Here is an 18,528-nt window from a genome sequence, read left to right as displayed (position 1 = left end):
TCTGCTCTTTTCTTATCCCTTAACGTTACACTCCTCATTCTTCTTTCCATAGCTCGTTGCGTCGTCCTCAATTTCAGTAGAACCCTTTTCGTAAGCCTCCAGGTTTCTGCCCCGTAGGTGAGTACTGGTAAGACACAGCTGTTATAAACTTTTCTCTTGAGGGATAATGACAACCTGCTGTTCATGATCTGAGAATGCCTGCAAAACGCACCCCAGCCCGTTCTTATTCTTCTGATTATTTCAGTCTCATGATCCGGATCCGCGGTCACTGCCTGCCCTAAGTAGATGTATTCCCTTAGCACTTCCAATGCCTCGCTACCTATCGTAAACTGCTGTTCTCTTCCGAGACTGTTAAGCATTACTTTAGTTTTCTGCAGATTAATTTTTAGACCCACCCTCCTGCTTTGCCTCTTCAGGTCACTGAGCATGCATTGCAATTGGTCCCCTGAGTTAATAAGCAAGGCAATATCATCAGCGAATCGCAAGTTACTAAGGTATTCTCCATTAACTGTTATCCCCAATTCTTCCTAATCGAGGTCTCTGAATACCTCCTGATTGTTCGCGGGACAGTAAAGTGATGACCGCGAAGCTGCGTAGTGCGCGCCGACGGACGCGCCACTGGTGGAGGCCTTGCGAAGGGCGCTCGGGAAAGGAGGCAGCCGGCGCGCCGTAGTTTTCTAGTTTTCTGCGTCGTTGATCGTGATTCTCTGCCGTATTCGCGTTTTCAGAGCATAATGAGCAACACCCTTCGCATGTGTGTGGTGCCCGAAGCTTCAAGGCAGGTCGAAGAAGAATTGTTGCACGGTGGGGCACTCAAATACCGGCGAAAACGTGCCGGCGATAAGATTCTAATCATTCTGCGCAAAAACTCATCAGCGGGAGCAGCGGTTTAGCAATGGATCGCCGCCGTTCGGCGGGATATTTCTTGTTCTCATGCTTTCTTTTCTCGTGTCGGTGTTTTTTGCACTCGATGATATTTAGACGGGTAAGCGACAAAGTTAACCAGGGCCTGCCCGTGTTTTGTTCGGTTCGTCCGCAGTGCAGATGGGGTTTAAATTCGTTTCGCTAAAGTTCTGAATGCCGCTTGCCGCTTCTCATTTGCCGCTTTTTTATCGTGTTGCGCTATAGCTAGGCAGCACGACTGCACGTTCGCATCGTGTTGTATGTTAAAGCGACTGACGGTTGCAAGAACTGTAATTGTTGGTTTTATGCGGCGCAGTAAATCCTAGCACAGCTGTCACTTAATGTTTTTGCATATATCTCAAGCGTGGCTTCGCGCATGTTGAACTATTGCTAGTTGCGTCATTCGGAACTGTTGTTAAGTTTCATAAGGTCGAGATTTTCACCTTGCCTCGTTTGTAAAGGGCCTAAGCCAGGCTGTGTCTTATCGGAATTATAACAGGCAAGTGCTCATTTAACGGCTTTATTATTTTCGCCCGAAATCATTATCGTGGTTTCTTGAGAAATATGTTAAGAAAGTAGGTAGTTCAAGGCGAGAATGGCTAATAGTTGCTGCATATGGTATTTCTGTTCCATTTTCGCTGAAAAGTTCGCGTCACCTTTCAGAAGTTTTTACACCTTAATGCTGTCTGGGCAGACTCACTACGCCCAGTGATTCGTTTGTTTCGCAACGTAGTCCCCTTTTGCATGAGCATTTTGTACTGGACTGAATGCCTTCTTATTATCTTACACCGCCGAGGACTAAACCCAGCCTTGCCGCTAGCGCCAATCTACTTTGGCTGGCCCTGCTCTGCCTTTAAATATATCACGTGGCATCTCTCTCTCTGTAGTCGGACACAACATAAGAGGAAGCCTTAGCTCGGGCCCAACTCCGACGCGGCCTATTCAAATACACGTAAAACGCAACAACTGTTTTCTGAGATAACCCCTGGACCGATTTTAATGAAGTTTCTTGTATTTGAGACAGAAACTCAAATTAAAGTGCCTGTTGCAAGCGGAAGTTCGGCTTAGGGCCTGAATTTTATTGAAAATTTGTCCAAAAATTTGAAAGTTAAAAAATAAATAAATAGAAGCACGAAGTTTAAAAATTAATAGCTCTCCGTCAAGAGCAGATATCGCGGTTCTGTAAACGACATCCATTAGATCGTTGAAAGCGAACAAATTCTATATGTCAAATGTTATATTACATGAATTTGTTACGTTGTGTACAAAGGTTTTGCAAAAGCTTTATTTCCACATTACATAATTTCTTTAGATCCATGTGTAACATATGAATTGTTTCCCCTTTAGATGTACTATCAGATGAAATTCACAGAATTGTGATATCGTTTTTCATAGAAGACATACGGAGTTGTAAACTTCATAGTTTCGTGTTCTGAAAATGTGCAATTTTGACAATTTTTAGCATAAAATGACGACCTAAATAAAAAATTCGGAACCAACAGTCACTAGATTTTAGGGGTTTCCTTTAAATGCGACAAATATCGTCAAGTTTGGTGCAGTGATTGTTGAGAAAAAACGAATTCTCCTTTTACATGTATTTAGATAGGAGCACCCGAGCTAACTCTTCCTCTTAAGTCTGCAGTGAAGCCCCGCCAACGCACTCATAACCGCCAGCCACTGTTCCTCCTCTAGGCTGCAACTAGTTCGTATTTCAAACTTTCCCTGTTACCTAAATAAGGTGATAACCACAAAAATATAGCTATGAACGCTTAATTTTTTTTCTTCACTCGTCTATTATAGTGGAACGGTGAAATGCTAATTCTTTATTGAACTGAAATAAAAACTCTTGCTACGCTGCAACTATTTACTGTCAAGTTTCACTTCTGTTGGCATTGAAGTTTTATGAGTAAAACGGACTCGGCAGTGAAATGAACTGTACCGTGGACTTTTGAAGAGTGAAGCGCTCAGACTCCTACACATTGTCAATGTCTGTTGCACACCTCATCCCTTCCGTCGATGAAAAGACTCTCCAACAATAGCAGACGCTCCAAGGTATCAAGTACGACGCCATTTTGAAGACGTCGCATGACGACGACTTCGTTTGCTTCTGTGATTGGCTAGCGGAGTAACACAATGCCGCGCGGTCCCTGTGCCTTGGTTGCCAAGTACTGTTTTTTAAGTTGTATCCTCCTATAGTAACATTCGAGAGAAAAAAAAAAAAACTACTATAAAGTTAGCCAGACTTTAGCTTGGTACGTTTCCAAGTAGAAGGGAATCTAAAATTGCGAAAACTGCAGTGGGAACGGTAGTTCGTCGGCGTGCGTGGCAGAATTGCATCGGTGGTACAGCGCTAACTCGCGCTCTTATTAACCCGTGCGTTTGGTGACTTCGTTGTCTAGTGCACGCATTTTCATCAATAAATTCGCAATTATACTCTTTTTGAGGCGACTTTGACGGTACTTATTCGGCGATGTCACATGTATTCATCGGCAGAAAGATCACTACGACATGTGCAGACATCGAAACGTGCAGATTTGTTTGAGATGTAAGTCTGCACTAACGACGTGTGCCTGTTATTGAGGTACAGAAGCAGTATTACGGTAAAGGTAGAATTAAAAAAAAAAGGAAACGATCGCGACATCGCATTACTTAACAAAACCAAGCGGCTAGTTAACATGAGCTCCAGTTCGTGTAACTCCATGGGTTCATTGCGTTTGTATGCGGAACGCACCTGGCACGTATGTAGACCGGGCTTCCCCAAAACCCCGGTAATATCGGATTCATGCCCACTCCCATAGAGGTCAGCGTCTTTTCTGCTGCTGTCGCCGCGGAAGAAGCAGTCTGGCACCCGAACGAAGGAGAAATCGCAGCTGCGAACTTCAGCCACGCATCCTTGCTGCAAAGGGTTTTCGTCTGCTACTGCTAACGAGTGCACTTTTGGAAGCGCCCGTTAGGTGGCCGCGCACTGCGCGTATATGATAACTTTTTTCAATTACACACAAACTAACTTTTGCAGTCAAAGACCTTTACAACGAAGCGCTTTGAAACCTCCAAAATCCTTTGTTGTGCAGTTCGTTGTAAAGGTCGCGTGCGAGCCGTTCGCCAGAGAATTGACTAATCACATTCAACAAAATATAACCTTTATTTAACATGAATTCAGATACAGCAGTGTCCGGACACCCTCCCGTGGTATTTCTTGTGCTGTCGGCCAGTGCTCTCTATGTAATACCACGGCTCGTGGGCGGCTAGCTGCGAGAGTGCATCGGCGGGGCGGCTAAATGCGTTCTTTGTAATGTAACTAATAGGTCGGTGGCGGAAGTCTAGAGAGAGAGAGAGAGAGATGAAGAGGAAAGGGGCAGGGAGGTTAACCAAATAACAGTATCCGGTTTGCTACCCTACACTGGGGTTGGGAAATAGGGGTTAGAAATATGACACATTTCTTCCTATATATAGTACAGGCAAATTTGCTGTAGTGCTCTTCTCTGTAGGGGCGTTCACAATACATATGAAAGACAGGAATTCGGCTGGGACATACGGAATCCTTTGTTACACAAGTCATTTGGTTGTAGAGGCGTTCGCTGAAGAGGCGCTCGACTGTAATGTGTTCAACATGGCGGATACACCTGAATTGAATGAATTGAACGCAAGATTGGAGAGGGGCGCAATAATTTGAGTTTGCTTGAATTGGGCTGAAACGCTGCTGTTCGAGAGGTGATGAACAATGACGGGCGCAGTTACTGGGGATGCTGCCATAGTCCGGAAAGTACGTACGCAAAGGCCAGCACAAAGAAGAAAAGGAACATGTAGACAAATGCCGACGGGCCTTTCTTTTGTCTCTCGAAGGAGGCGCATCGATCGTTGAGCGGGTACATCACCCTGTAGCGCGAGTCGAGGATGGCCTGCCGCGCGCCGGACCACGGGCGCGGGCCTTCGAGCCGGAACTGGTACGGCACGCAGGGTCCGAGCAGCGCGCGGAAGAGCTCGTTGTCCGTGAAGAAGTACTTGAGGAGGTTAGGTCGGGCGCCGATCTGGCTGGCCAGCTCGTCCATGTAGTTGATCCAGTCCACCTGGATGGTGTGGCGTAGCGATGCGACGTAGCGCCGTCGCATGGAGTCCCGCTTCTTGCGGATGTCCTCTAACATGGCTTCCTCCGAGGGGAGCGAGCGTTTCTCGGACAACAGCTCGGCCATCCAGCGACTCTGTGCACATGTGCAATCGAGACAAATATTAGTCAACCCTGCTGTCAATGGAAACATAGAAAGGTGAGATGATAATGCGGGAGAAAGAGCTGCGCAAACTGAGGTAGCGCGCCGCAAACAACGTATGTTCAGTTGGTTTTATCTGCGAAGAAGGTTTTGCTTAAAAAGAAGTAATAAAATAAAATAAAATAAAATAAAATAAGTACTTGCGCTGTGTTAGCTAGACACCAGTACATATAGCGCTAATAGTGAGGTTATGCAAAATGCACCTTCCATGTTACACTTTTGTTTGTGTGACTGCAGATAAATGTCTCTGCATAATATGTAGGTGTTTTATCTTGAGCTTTATCTCTGCAATCTGATGTCTTGCTGTATAAACTTTTCATGCATGTCTACAGTTTTATTTGTATATATAATTGTTAAGAAAATACTAGTTTCACATACTTGCCACTGAAATTTTTGCATGGTCTTAAAATCGTTCGGCACCTTTATACTTTTATGTGTCGAAGTATATTGGGTGTTTTCTAAGAATATACAGGGTGTTTCAACTATCATAGACCAAGATTTAAATATATGCAAATGCCACGTAGCTGGACAGAACCAAGGTAATGTTGTTTGCCGTCGCTTATCCAGATTTTTTTTTTTTTTGCATTCCGCCTAATCACATAATTAGTCTTAATCAATTAATCAACTTCTAGAATATCTCAATTAGACTAAAAATGTCAATGAGAAAATTGTAGAGCAACATGAAAAACTCACGATACAACTTTCTGTTGCTCAATACGTGCTATACAAGAGTGTTTTTCCGAGCATGATAGAAGACCGCGAATACACGCAAAGTTCTTCAAGCGGCCAGTCGCGTGGCAATTTTGCGTTCAGTAAAAGAGAATAGCGCAAACCAGGACGACCACAAAATGAGAGGGACACACATAGAAGCGCTTGACGTCCTAGTTCGCGCTATTCTCTTCTACTGGACATGTAGCAACTCGCCCCTACGGAAGCTTTACTGCAATTTTACGTTCATTCGTGGGCTTCTTTCACGCTCGGAAAAAACACCTTCATACAAAGCGTATTGAGCAACAGGAACCTGTATCGGCAGTTTTTCATGCTACTCTACAATTCTGTCATTGACACTTTTAATCTAATTATAATATTTGAGAAGTTGATTATTTCATGAAGAGTAATTATGTAATTAGGCGGAATGCGAAAATAATCTGAGTATCTCCAAGTGACGGCAAACAACAATACCTTGGTTCTGTGCAGCTACGTGGCATTTGCATATTTTTAAATCTTGGTGCATATAGTTGGAACACCCTGTATATATACAGGGTGTTTCACCGAACGTGTTCAAAAGTCTAAATATTGCCTGTGGCAGATAGCACAATTCTAGTCCATGAGCTGGTTTACTAGAAGAGGCATGTGGAAATTACTTGCACAAAAGACTGAAACGCAGAATCGACTAATTCACAAAAGTTCGCTAATTAAGTTTTAGCTAATTACCATCAGGCACAAGCAGATTTTTTTTTTTTTACAAGAACGCCATGATCGTAGTGAACTTGGCGTTCTTATGAAGGAATTATTTAGGTGAGGCGGACATTCTTTGCCGCTAATAAAGTGAGTTTCAGAAGAATAATTAATGACAAATTATTAGTTACCAAACTTGCGCTAAAAATGCACTACCGTTCCAGATACCTTCTTAACAAAACGTCGTTTTATATATGCACCGAAGCGCAATAGCTGGAATGCCAATGCATTTCTACGCAAAGTTCGGGAATTAATTTCTCGAAACTGGTGGGATCCTGAGAATTCGTTCCAAGTGGAGCCCCCTTGCGAACTCCCCCGGCTAGAATTTGTAAATTTCAATACGTGCAGTAATGTAATTAGTTAGAAACTTAATTAGAACATTTACTGTTAATTATTCTATTATGCAATTCTCCCATCTTCGAGTAGAGAGAGAGATAGAGAGAAGTTTAGCGATACGAAATGCAGAGAGGTCGGCCTGAGGTATATTCCTCTAACCAGCTACTCGGCGTTGGGGGAAGGGGAAAAGGGAAAGAAAGAGGGAAGAAAGAGGCGCATGATGGGTGACGATGACGATAGAAGGAAGATGTAGAACATATGGCAAACAATTTGGCATGTTCAAAGCCTACAGTCGAGGCCCGTACTTTTTAAAAAGTTCAGTAACGCCTGGATGGCCTTGAAACTCGATTGAGCGTCTGGCCAAGGGCCTAAAATAACGTCCTCCGACAACGGCGGACTGTCGAGATGCGTAAGATCGTTGTCGACCAGCTCATTGACTATGAATTGTGCCATCTGGCACAGACAAATTAAGAAAGGCTAAAGTGTTCGTATATATATATATATAAATATATATATATATATATATATATATATATATATATATATATATATATATATTCTAACAGGAAGGCTATGAGCGTAGTGAACGTTGCATTCTTGCAGAAACATTCTAATAGCTGAGGCGGACAATCTTTGCGCTAATAATCAACGCTCAATGCAGGCAATATCGAAACCGACCGCGCCGCGCCGCTACGCCAGACGGAAACGCCACGTGACAAAGTTTGTGACGAAGTTTGAATGATGGCACGTCGCGGCAAATAATATTTATACAGCAGGTCGCGGCAAATGCTTTACGCCTGGCAACATTTGCCGTATCAGTACCGTAACGTTCATTTGCCGTAACGTTCTGTTACAAACGTCATCGCGCTCTTCGTTATGGGGTGTTTCCGTCTCACATCATAGCGGGTCGACCTTTAGTGCGCTCCCGGCGCGCTCGGTTTCGATTGCCTGAATGTCTCAATTATAGTAGGATACAGCATAAAAGGAACAGCGGTTGGCAGCAAAGGCACACGGACCGCGCGGGGTTGTGTTACTCCGCTAGCCAGTTACACAAGCAAACGAAGTCGTCATGCAACGTTTTCAAAATGGCGTCGTACTTGATACCTCCGGAGCGTCTGCTGTTGTTGGAGAGTCTTTTCATCGACGGAAGGGATGAGGTGTGCAACAGACATTGACAATGTGTAGGAGTCTGAGCGCTTCACTCTTCAAAAGTCCACGGTACAGTTCATTTCACTGCCGAGTCCCTTTTACTCATGAAACTTCACTGCCAACTTGAGTGAAATTTTACAATAAATAGTTGCAGCGAAGCAAGCGTTTTATTTCAGTTCAATAAACAATTAGGCTTCCGCAGTTCAGCTATAACAAACGAATGCAAACGTACAAAATTAAGCGATTATAATTTTATTTGTGTGGTTGCCGCCTTATTTAGGTAACAGGCAAAATTTGAAGTATGGCTATGAGGCCGTGGCTATGAAGCCGTGGGCAGAGCTTCACTGCAGACTTGAGTTGACACACACACACACACACACACATACGCACACGCACATGCACACACACACACACACGCACACGCACACGCACACGCACACACACACACGCACACGCACGCACGCACGCACGCACGCTTAATCTTATGAAAATCAGGTAATTAGCGGCAACGTGTGTTCACATCGCCTAGAAACAACTCTGTAACAGCGCCACGCTCACTTCTCTCATCGCTTTTTTATATAAAAATATAACTGTATATTCTTAAAAAATCATGTATGTATATATATGTATATACTGTTTAAGCACGTCTACCAGAAACTTCAAACTTCACACCGAATGTAGACGTGCTGAGAGGGAACCGAGGGAAGCAGCAACATGAACTTTCTTTTAGGCTTAAAAAGAAAAAGAAATGCGCCCTCTCACCAGATTACTGGGAAATTGAACAATGGGAACTAATTATTTTCGCCCTGTAGTCTACCGAAAAGGGTGATTGCCGTTCGCCTGGTGGAACTGGGTTAAAAAATTGGGAGCGTGAAATCACGTATCACTCGCTCGCAGCTATTCGATCGACAACACACTATTGGATTGGGGCTGCGAGCAATAAAATTTACAGCAGGAGGAAAGAAGAAAATAATGGCGGTGGCATTAGAGAATTGTAGCCACTACGTGCGTGCATGCTTTAGCATTATTCTTAGTGAAATGCGGGGACTGAAACAAACGGAAACAGTAGCACTGACAGTAACACGTGGGGACGAGGTGTTAAAACCAGAAGGCGTCGGGACTTTCTGTCGTGCGTCGGGATTAAGACCTCCAGGCCATCAGATAAGAGCGCACAACCACACAAGGTAATGTAAGACTATTCCGCTGTTTACAAGTAGAGACGCTATATAGAAGCTTCCTATTTTGTCCACATAAACAGCCTGTTAAACTTGGTGGGCCAGAGAGACAGCGAGGAGCCGCCGTGGTGCGCCAGAACAGAAGCCAATAGATATTTGGAAGCGTAAGAAGAGATGCCCTACAAGTTGAACCAACTCGAAAACACGCTTTTATTTGCTTTCCTGTATATATATATATATATATATATATATATATATATATATATATATATATATATATATATGCTTATAAGACACGCTACCGGAAGTTTTTTAAGGTGTAAGGTCCCGATATTTTAGACTACTTCATGAGAACCGCGTCACAAGATGTCGTCATATATCTGCTGCGCCCATTTGACGCTTTGCGATATTTCGGTGGGTAGCGCCTCCTTCACAAGCTATGACGAAACTGCGTACTGTCTGAGGCGGACTCACCTGCAGCTCAGATATGGGGAACATGGCGCCGGCCGGCTGGACGAGCCCGATGATGGCCAGACTCGGATGCTTCAGCTGGGGCGGGAAGACATACTTGTACAGCTGCACCTGGTTGTCCACCACGGACATCACGTCATCTGGTAGGAAAGGAAACTTGATCTGGTATCCCGTTGCCAGGATGACGTCGTCCAATAGGGTCGCCTGGAACACCACACGCGTATAACCCTGAGATGATGTCATCTCAGGTAGAATTTACTTTATAATCACATCTCCAGAGGTTTATACCCTGACTCCTTGGCATTAGTCACACAAATGAAGCTAAAGAACGGCAGGTTTTGCCAAATATAACCTTTCTCGTTTTTTTATTAAGAATACGTAATAATTGTGAATTCTGGTGGCCTGGACAGATGGCACATGCTACATCTAATCCTAAGATCAATGCTTTAACATAAGACATACTTTAATTTAGGTTGACACCTAAAACGTGGTTGAGTTTTATGTCATTCCGTGCCGCCGTTCTACTGTGATGTGAAAAAAGAAAGCAAGCCAGGTACACATGTTTAACGCATCTCGCCAGTCTATAAAGTAAAAAATATTTCAGCACGTTTAAAATCATATGCATTGTGTTGATAAGACTGATTTTATTTACGAGATGCATATTACATAAATGCATAGTCGTGCAGCCATTAGCGATACGAGAATGAAGGATTCTGCTCTACGAGAAGTGATATCAAGGAAAAGATTATGGTTTCGTTTAGGACTTGCATTTGAATGTGCAAAACATCCACATGCGTCTGCCAGCTTATTTTCAATAACGGTCTTTCGCCTGAGTTGTTGTACGTGTTAGTTTACTTGCGCTCTGATCCGTCGTGGTGGCTTAGGGGCTATGGCGTTGCGCTGCTATAGGCACGAGGTCGCGGGATAGTATCGTATGGTATAGCTCTATTAAAAGGGATGGCTCATTGGCCTATTAAAGGTAACGGAGTTGAGGAATTGGGAGTTGAGGACAGGGCCAGCCACCGATGAATGCTTCCCCCACGGTTGCACCTTGCGAAGATTCATGCCCGATCCCGCAGCAAAGGCGAACAGCGCTCGCACGACACTGTCGGCCTCCGCTGAGCGACGTATCCACTCTTCCAAGCTGGCCACATGCCCCCGTTGCTTTTGCCGGAGGGGTGCATACTTTGGGTAACTCGCACAGCAAGTGCCTGGTGGTTGTCGCAGCTGCCGTTTCGAACGCTGGGCGACCTGTCTGTATGGTTGGAAGCTCTTCCGCCTTGTTGCCCCAAGAGACGTCTTCTTTGCTTGTGTGCACGCCAGCGTGCGAGTACATCTGGCATAAGCGCATTCAGTACCGGTGCGGGCCTTGTGCACGAGTACTTGACATGCGCACCTGCATGCGCTTGCAACACTTGCCTGCAGGCTTGTCGCGGGATCAAATCCCGGCCGCGGTGGCCGCATTTCGATGGGAGCTAAATGCAAAGACGCCCGTGTCCCGTGCATTGGGGAACGTTAAAGATCCCCTGGTGGTATAAATCCGGAGTGCCTCACTACGGCGTGCCTCATAATCAAACGTGGTTTTGGCAAGTAGAACCCCAGAATTCAATTCAATTCAACTTGCACTGTGGTCTCACATATGGGTTATAATGAAAAAAAAAGAACCTCGGTCTCTGCGGAAACACTGAAAACAGTTGAAATGCGACAGCAATTGAATGTTTCAGTAACAACTACGAGTATAAATATATGTATTACGTGTTCACATAAGTGTGCTTGTTCCATGCCTTTTTAGAGCGCAGGTCTAATGGCCCGTTCCTGCGGTGAGCGGCGGCGGCAGCGTAACCGAGCGAACGAGCACAACAGCGAAAGATGAAAGAGCGAATGCGTAGCGGCAGATGAGAAACGCGAGCCGCGAACGGCGGAGACCAATGAGACCGGCCCCGTCAGTGACGTACGCGCGGGAAACTGGTTTCACACGGACCCGCCCGACCGCTCGATGCGTACTTGTATCTGGTCTCAGCCGGCCCGCTCGTTTCGTACTATCATCTACTCGCGTGCGCTCTCGCCCGCGCTTGTTTGGTTTGCGTGTTTGGATCCCGTTCGCGCTTGGTTAGACTGTCATGGTTTGCGATTTTTTGTAATTTGATTATATACGCGACGCGAATTGTATATTACTTTCTGGAAACCTAGCGGCTCCAGCGATTACACTGGAACCTTCGACGAGTCATGCGTAAAATCCGACGCGCATCACCCTCAGATCAGATTTCCTACAATTTCCGACTTTGCTACATGTCTCTCTGAAATTCTTTGCCTCAGTATACCGTGAAATGAAAACACGTATAGAGCTGCGCTCAAATTTCGCATAGGGAAGTATCGTAATCGTCGGTGATTTTTTTCCCGCCACAAAGATTTATTACAGTTATCGTGCTGCACCTATTCGCTGGAATTTGTATACAAGAGGAGTCGGCGTTTCGTTTCGTACCAATGGTAAAAGAAACGCGCGCTCCTCGAAAACCCGCGCCAAGAAACTTAGTACCTCCGTAATTTCTAAGACAGGCTCGCCTACTTCACGGCAGTGAGATTGGCTTTGGTTTGGTTTCCTTCTAACAATGGCGCTTACCCACTACGCCAGGTTTTCTACTAATCGGATGGAACTAACAGAAAAGCCATTTATTACGATCTAAAAAGCAAAGGAAGCTTTTTATTGAAAAGCTCTGGTTGACGTTTTCTCAGTGAAATTTCAGCCCACTGATACAAGCGGCACCGTGACCTAGACATGACAGCTCATCATCATCAACCGCTTCACAAACGTCTTTGTCCTTCCAAATAACCTCATCACCTGCACCTTCGAGCACTTCTCAAATGAAGCACGTTTTGAGGTTTCTGCCACGTTCAAGTCTTTCGATCAAAATTATTACTTGACCTTCACTTTAATGATTATAAGTCGATTCTGAAGTATTTAGACAATGTACTTGAATTCGAACATGATTTTCGCGTGCATAAGACGCAAGGATGACAGGAAAATTTTCTCCGCGCAATCGGAGTTCAAGAAGTGTGCTCGAAACGAATTATTACAGCGAAGCTGTTAGCCTCTCGGTGCTCGGCATTTTTCGTGTCCGTGCTTGAGCAGAAATTATCATCATCAGCAATGTCTCACACCCACCCCCCTCCCTAAGCAAGCAAAAAGGCAATGACTCATCCCTCTCGTAATGCAGAGGCTATAATCACTCAGCAAAGTGAAACGAACAGCGCATATATACATTCATTGGAATCAGGCATATAACGTATAGAACAGCGTACGTCTTAATAAACAACAAATTCAAAACAAGCGTCTATCATCATCAGCAATGGCTCATACACCCGTAAGCAAGCAAAAATACAATGGCTCATATCCCCGTAAGCAACGGCTCATGCCTCCGTAAGCAAACAAAAATGCGATGGCTCATAGCCCCGTAAGACAGAGGCTACAAGCGGTCAGCAAAGTGAAGCGAACAGTGCATACATGCATTGAAATCACCCATACTACACAGAGAACAGCGTATACGTTTCGATAAAGAACAAGCTCAAACCAAATCTCCGAACCATAAATTAAGCCTTGATCCCATACTTTCTAGGAAAAATGGCCGCTCAAGGAGAAGAGCCAACTAAAGCCGCTCGAGTTGGCTCTTCTCCTTGAGCGGCCATTTTTCCTAGAAAGTATGCCTTCCAACTACTCCGCCCTTAAACTGGCTCTCTCAACTACTACACGCAGAGACAAAGCAACAGCGCGCGCATTAGATCCCATAGATGAGATAAATATTTACAATTAGTATTAGGGTTATAATTATATTCGAGTGCTGATAGCCGTGCTATCGTTTGCTAACGAAGCTTTCCCTCAAGTCTAAATATATTAAGGCAGTTTGTCGTGCGCGTATCATGGCTACACACGCTTATATCGCATTCCGTTTCTCTACCACGGGTGCGCTTTAAAACCACGGCGCTGCAGTTTTTGCTTTTCTCTTCTTTCTTCTTCTCCGCCCTTAAACTGGCTCTCTCAACTACTACACGCAGAGACAAAGCAACAGCGCGCGCATTAGATCCCATAGATGAGATGAATATTTACAATTAGTATTAGGGTTATAATTATATTCGAGTGCTGATTGCCGTGCTATCGTTTGCTAACGAAGCTTTCCCTCAAGTCTAAATATATTAAGGCAGTTTGTCGTGCGCGTATCATGGCTACACACGCTTATATCGCATTCCGTTTCTCTACCACGGGTGCGCTTTAAAACCACGGCGCTGCAGTTTTTGCTTTTCTCTTCTTTCTTCTTCTCCGTCCTTAAACTGGCTCTCTCAACTACTACACGCAGAGACAAAGCAACAGCGCGCGCATTAGATCCCATAGATGAGATGAATATTTACAATTAGTATTAGGGTTATAATTATATTCGAGTGCTGATTGCCGTGCTATCGTTTGCTAACGAAGCTTTCCCTCAAGTCTAAATATATTAAGCCAGTTTGTCGTGCGCGTATCATGGCTACGCACGCTTATATCGCATTCCGTTTCTCTACCACGGGTGCGCTTTAAAACCACGGCGCTGCAGTTTTTGCTTTTCTCTTCTTTCTTCTTCTCCGCCCTTAAACTGGCTCTCTCAACTACTACACGCAGAGACAAAGAAACAGCGCGCGCATGCGATCCCATAGATGAGATGAATATATATATATATATATATATATAGAGAGAGAGAGAAAACTATCAGTCATAGCTCTCGTAGTATAGCCCTCTGGGCCGTTTCCTTTTTTTTTCGAAAGTAGTCCTATTAGGGTTATTATAATTACACGAAGGTATTTCGCCCTCATCAGCAGCAGTCCTTGGTATAGTTATTCAGGCGGCTAGCTTCCCACGCTATGCGTGCCGCCATCGCACCTGGTTAAGCTTTTCCTAGACGCTAGAGTTAGGCTTTGTCCGCGCAACCTTGAGCGATCGGAAAGCGCGTTTCCCCCTCTTGGCCGGCGGAGAAGGGAAGCTTCGTTCCGGCCGCGAAGCTCTCCACATCTCTGTAAGGTGCCTTGGGGATGTCTCGTGCCGAAGATGCCCTCTCGGTGAGCGCATATTTCACCCCTCATCTTTTAAGAGGTTCAATACATACAAGCATTTGCCTAGCAAACCAGATTTTTTTTTTTTCAAGGGAATTTTCCACGTCTCAGTAATTTCTCTCGTCGTATTCGAGTGCTGATTGCCGTGTTATAGTTTGTTAACGAAGCTTTCCCTCAAGTCTAAATATTTTAAGGCAGTTTTCCTAGCCTCTAAAGCCGCTCGAGTTGGCTCTTCTCCTTGAGCGGCCATTTTTCCTAGAAAGTATGCCTTCCAACTACTCCGCCCTTAAACTGGCTCTCTCAACTACTACACGCAGAGACAAAGCAACAGCGCGCGCATTAGATCCCATAGATGAGATAAATATTTACAATTAGTATTAGGGTTATAATTATATTCGAGTGCTGATAGCCGTGCTATCGTTTGCTAACGAAGCTTTCCCTCAAGTCTAAATATATTAAGGCAGTTTGTCGTGCGCGTATCATGGCTACACACGCTTATATCGCATTCCGTTTCTCTACCACGGGTGCGCTTTAAAACCACGGCGCTGCAGTTTTTGCTTTTCTCTTCTTTCTTCTTCTCCGCCCTTAAACTGGCTCTCTCAACTACTACACGCAGAGACAAAGCAACAGCGCGCGCATTAGATCCCATAGATGAGATGAATATTTACAATTAGTATTAGGGTTATAATTATATTCGAGTGCTGATTGCCGTGCTATCGTTTGCTAACGAAGCTTTCCCTCAAGTCTAAATATATTAAGGCAGTTTGTCGTGCGCGTATCATGGCTACACACGCTTATATCGCATTCCGTTTCTCTACCACGGGTGCGCTTTAAAACCACGGCGCTGCAGTTTTTGCTTTTCTCTTCTTTCTTCTTCTCCGCCCTTAAACTGGCTCTCTCAACTACTACACGCAGAGACAAAGCAACAGCGCGCGCATTAGATCCCATAGATGAGATGAATATTTACAATTAGTATTAGGGTTATAATTATATTCGAGTGCTGATTGCCGTGCTATCGTTTGCTAACGAAGCTTTCCCTCAAGTCTAAATATATTAAGCCAGTTTGTCGTGCGCGTATCATGGCTACGCACGCTTATATCGCATTCCGTTTCTCTACCACGGGTGCGCTTTAAAACCACGGCGCTGCAGTTTTTGCTTTTCTCTTCTTTCTTCTTCTCCGCCCTTAAACTGGCTCTCTCAACTACTACACGCAGAGACAAAGAAACAGCGCGCGCATGCGATCCCATAGATGAGATGAATATATATATATATATATATAGAGAGAGAGAGAGAAAACTATCAGTCATAGCTCTCGTAGTATAGCCCTCTGGGCCGTTTCCTTTTTTTTTCGAAAGTAGTCCTATTAGGGTTATTATAATTACACGAAGGTATTTCGCCCTCATCAGCAGCAGTCCTTGGTATAGTTATTCAGGCGGCTAGCTTCCCACGCTATGCGTGCCGCCATCGCACCTGGTTAAGCTTTTCCTAGACGCTAGAGTTAGGCTTTGTCCGCGCAACCTTGAGCGATCGGAAAGCGCGTTTCCCCCTCTTGGCCGGCGGAGAAGGGAAGCTTCGTTCCGGCCGCGAAGCTCTCCACATCTCTGTAAGGTGCCTTGGGGATGTCTCGTGCCGAAGATGCCCTCTCGGTGAGCGCATATTTCACCCCTCATCTTTTAAGAGGTTCAATACATACAAGCATTTGCCTAGCAAACCAGATTTTTTTTTTTTCAAGGGAATTTTCCACGTCTCAGTAATTTCTCTCGTCGTATTCGAGTGCTGATTGCCGTGTTATAGTTTGTTAACGAAGCTTTCCCTCAAGTCTAAATATTTTAAGGCAGTTTTCCTAGCCTCTAAAGCCGCTCGAGTTGGCTCTTCTCCTTGAGCGGCCATTTTTCCTAGAAAGTATGCCTTCCAACTACTCCGCCCTTAAACTGGCTCTCTCAACTACTACACGCAGAGACAAAGCAACAGCGCGCGCATTAGATCCCATAGATGAGATAAATATTTACAATTAGTATTAGGGTTATAATTATATTCGAGTGCTGATAGCCGTGCTATCGTTTGCTAACGAAGCTTTCCCTCAAGTCTAAATATATTAAGGCAGTTTGTCGTGCGCGTATCATGGCTACACACGCTTATATCGCATTCCGTTTCTCTACCACGGGTGCGCTTTAAAACCACGGCGCTGCAGTTTTTGCTTTTCTCTTCTTTCTTCTTCTCCGCCCTTAAACTGGCTCTCTCAACTACTACACGCAGAGACAAAGCAACAGCGCGCGCATTAGATCCCATAGATGAGATGAATATTTACAATTAGTATTAGGGTTATAATTATATTCGAGTGCTGATTGCCGTGCTATCGTTTGCTAACGAAGCTTTCCCTCAAGTCTAAATATATTAAGCCAGTTTGTCGTGCGCGTATCATGGCTACACACGCTTATATCGCATTCCGTTTCTCTACCACGGGTGCGCTTTAAAACCACGGCGCTGCAGTTTTTGCTTTTCTCTTCTTTCTTCTTCTCCGCCCTTAAACTGGCTCTCTCAACTACTACACGCAGAGACAAAGCAACAGCGCGCGCATTAGATCCCATAGATGAGATGAATATTTACAATTAGTATTAGGGTTATAATTATATTCGAGTGCTGATTGCCGTGCTATCGTTTGCTAACGAAGCTTTCCCTCAAGTCTAAATATATTAAGCCAGTTTGTCGTGCGCGTATCATGGCTACGCACGCTTATATCGCATTCCGTTTCTCTACCACGGGTGCGCTTTAAAACCACGGCGCTGCAGTTTTTGCTTTTCTCTTCTTTCTTCTTCTCCGCCCTTAAACTGGCTCTCTCAACTACTACACGCAGAGACAAAGAAACAGCGCGCGCATGCGATCCCATAGATGAGATGAATATATATATATATATATATATAGAGAGAGAGAGAAAACTATCAGTCATAGCTCTCGTAGTATAGCCCTCTGGGCCGTTTCCTTTTTTTTTCGAAAGTAGTCCTATTAGGGTTATTATAATTACACGAAGGTATTTCGCCCTCATCAGCAGCAGTCCTTGGTATAGTTATTCAGGCGGCTAGCTTCCCACGCTATGCGTGCCGCCATCGCACCTGGTTAAGCTTTTCCTAGACGCTAGAGTTAGGCTTTGTCCGCGCAACCTTGAGCGATCGGAAAGCGCGTTTCCCCCTCTTGGCCGGCGGAGAAGGGAAGCTTCGTTCCGGCCGCGAAGCTCTCCACATCTCTGTAAGGTGCCTTGGGGATGTCTCGTGCCGAAGATGCCCTCTCGGTGAGCGCATATTTCACCCCTCATCTTTTAAGAGGTTCAATACATACAAGCATTTGCCTAGCAAACCAGATTTTTTTTTTTTCAAGGGAATTTTCCACGTCTCAGTAATTTCTCTCGTCGTATTCGAGTGCTGATTGCCGTGTTATAGTTTGTTAACGAAGCTTTCCCTCAAGTCTAAATATTTTAAGGCAGTTTTCCTAGCCTCTAAAGCCGCTCGAGTTGGCTCTTCTCCTTGAGCGGCCATTTTTCCTAGAAAGTATGCCTTCCAACTACTCCGCCCTTAAACTGGCTCTCTCAACTACTACACGCAGAGACAAAGCAACAGCGCGCGCATTAGATCCCATAGATGAGATAAATATTTACAATTAGTATTAGGGTTATAATTATATTCGAGTGCTGATAGCCGTGC

The 18,528-nt window shown here is 44.7% G+C and overlaps 1 protein-coding gene across 1 annotated transcript in view; it reads right to left on the bottom strand.

Moving 5' to 3' along the window:
• Positions 1 to 4,026: 4,026 nt before the first annotated feature.
• The window catches only part of LOC126536666 (flavin-containing monooxygenase 5-like), a 38,222-nt gene continuing 23,720 nt past the window's right edge, over positions 4,027 to 18,528 (bottom strand). The window contains exons 5-6 of the mRNA XM_072287820.1: positions 9,761 to 9,961; positions 4,027 to 5,102 (exon numbers count right to left, since the gene is read on the bottom strand). Of these exons, the coding sequence (XP_072143921.1) occupies positions 4,638 to 5,102; positions 9,761 to 9,961 (666 nt within the window). The 3' untranslated portion in view covers positions 4,027 to 4,637. The remainder of the gene's footprint in view (positions 5,103 to 9,760; positions 9,962 to 18,528) is intronic.

The sequence above is a fragment of the Dermacentor andersoni genome, chromosome 4, assembly GCF_023375885.2.
Source record: "Dermacentor andersoni chromosome 4, qqDerAnde1_hic_scaffold, whole genome shotgun sequence".
NCBI lineage: Eukaryota > Metazoa > Arthropoda > Arachnida > Ixodida > Ixodidae > Dermacentor > Dermacentor andersoni.
Note: the sequence above shows the minus strand (reverse complement) of the source record. Positions and strands in the feature narration are given on the sequence as shown.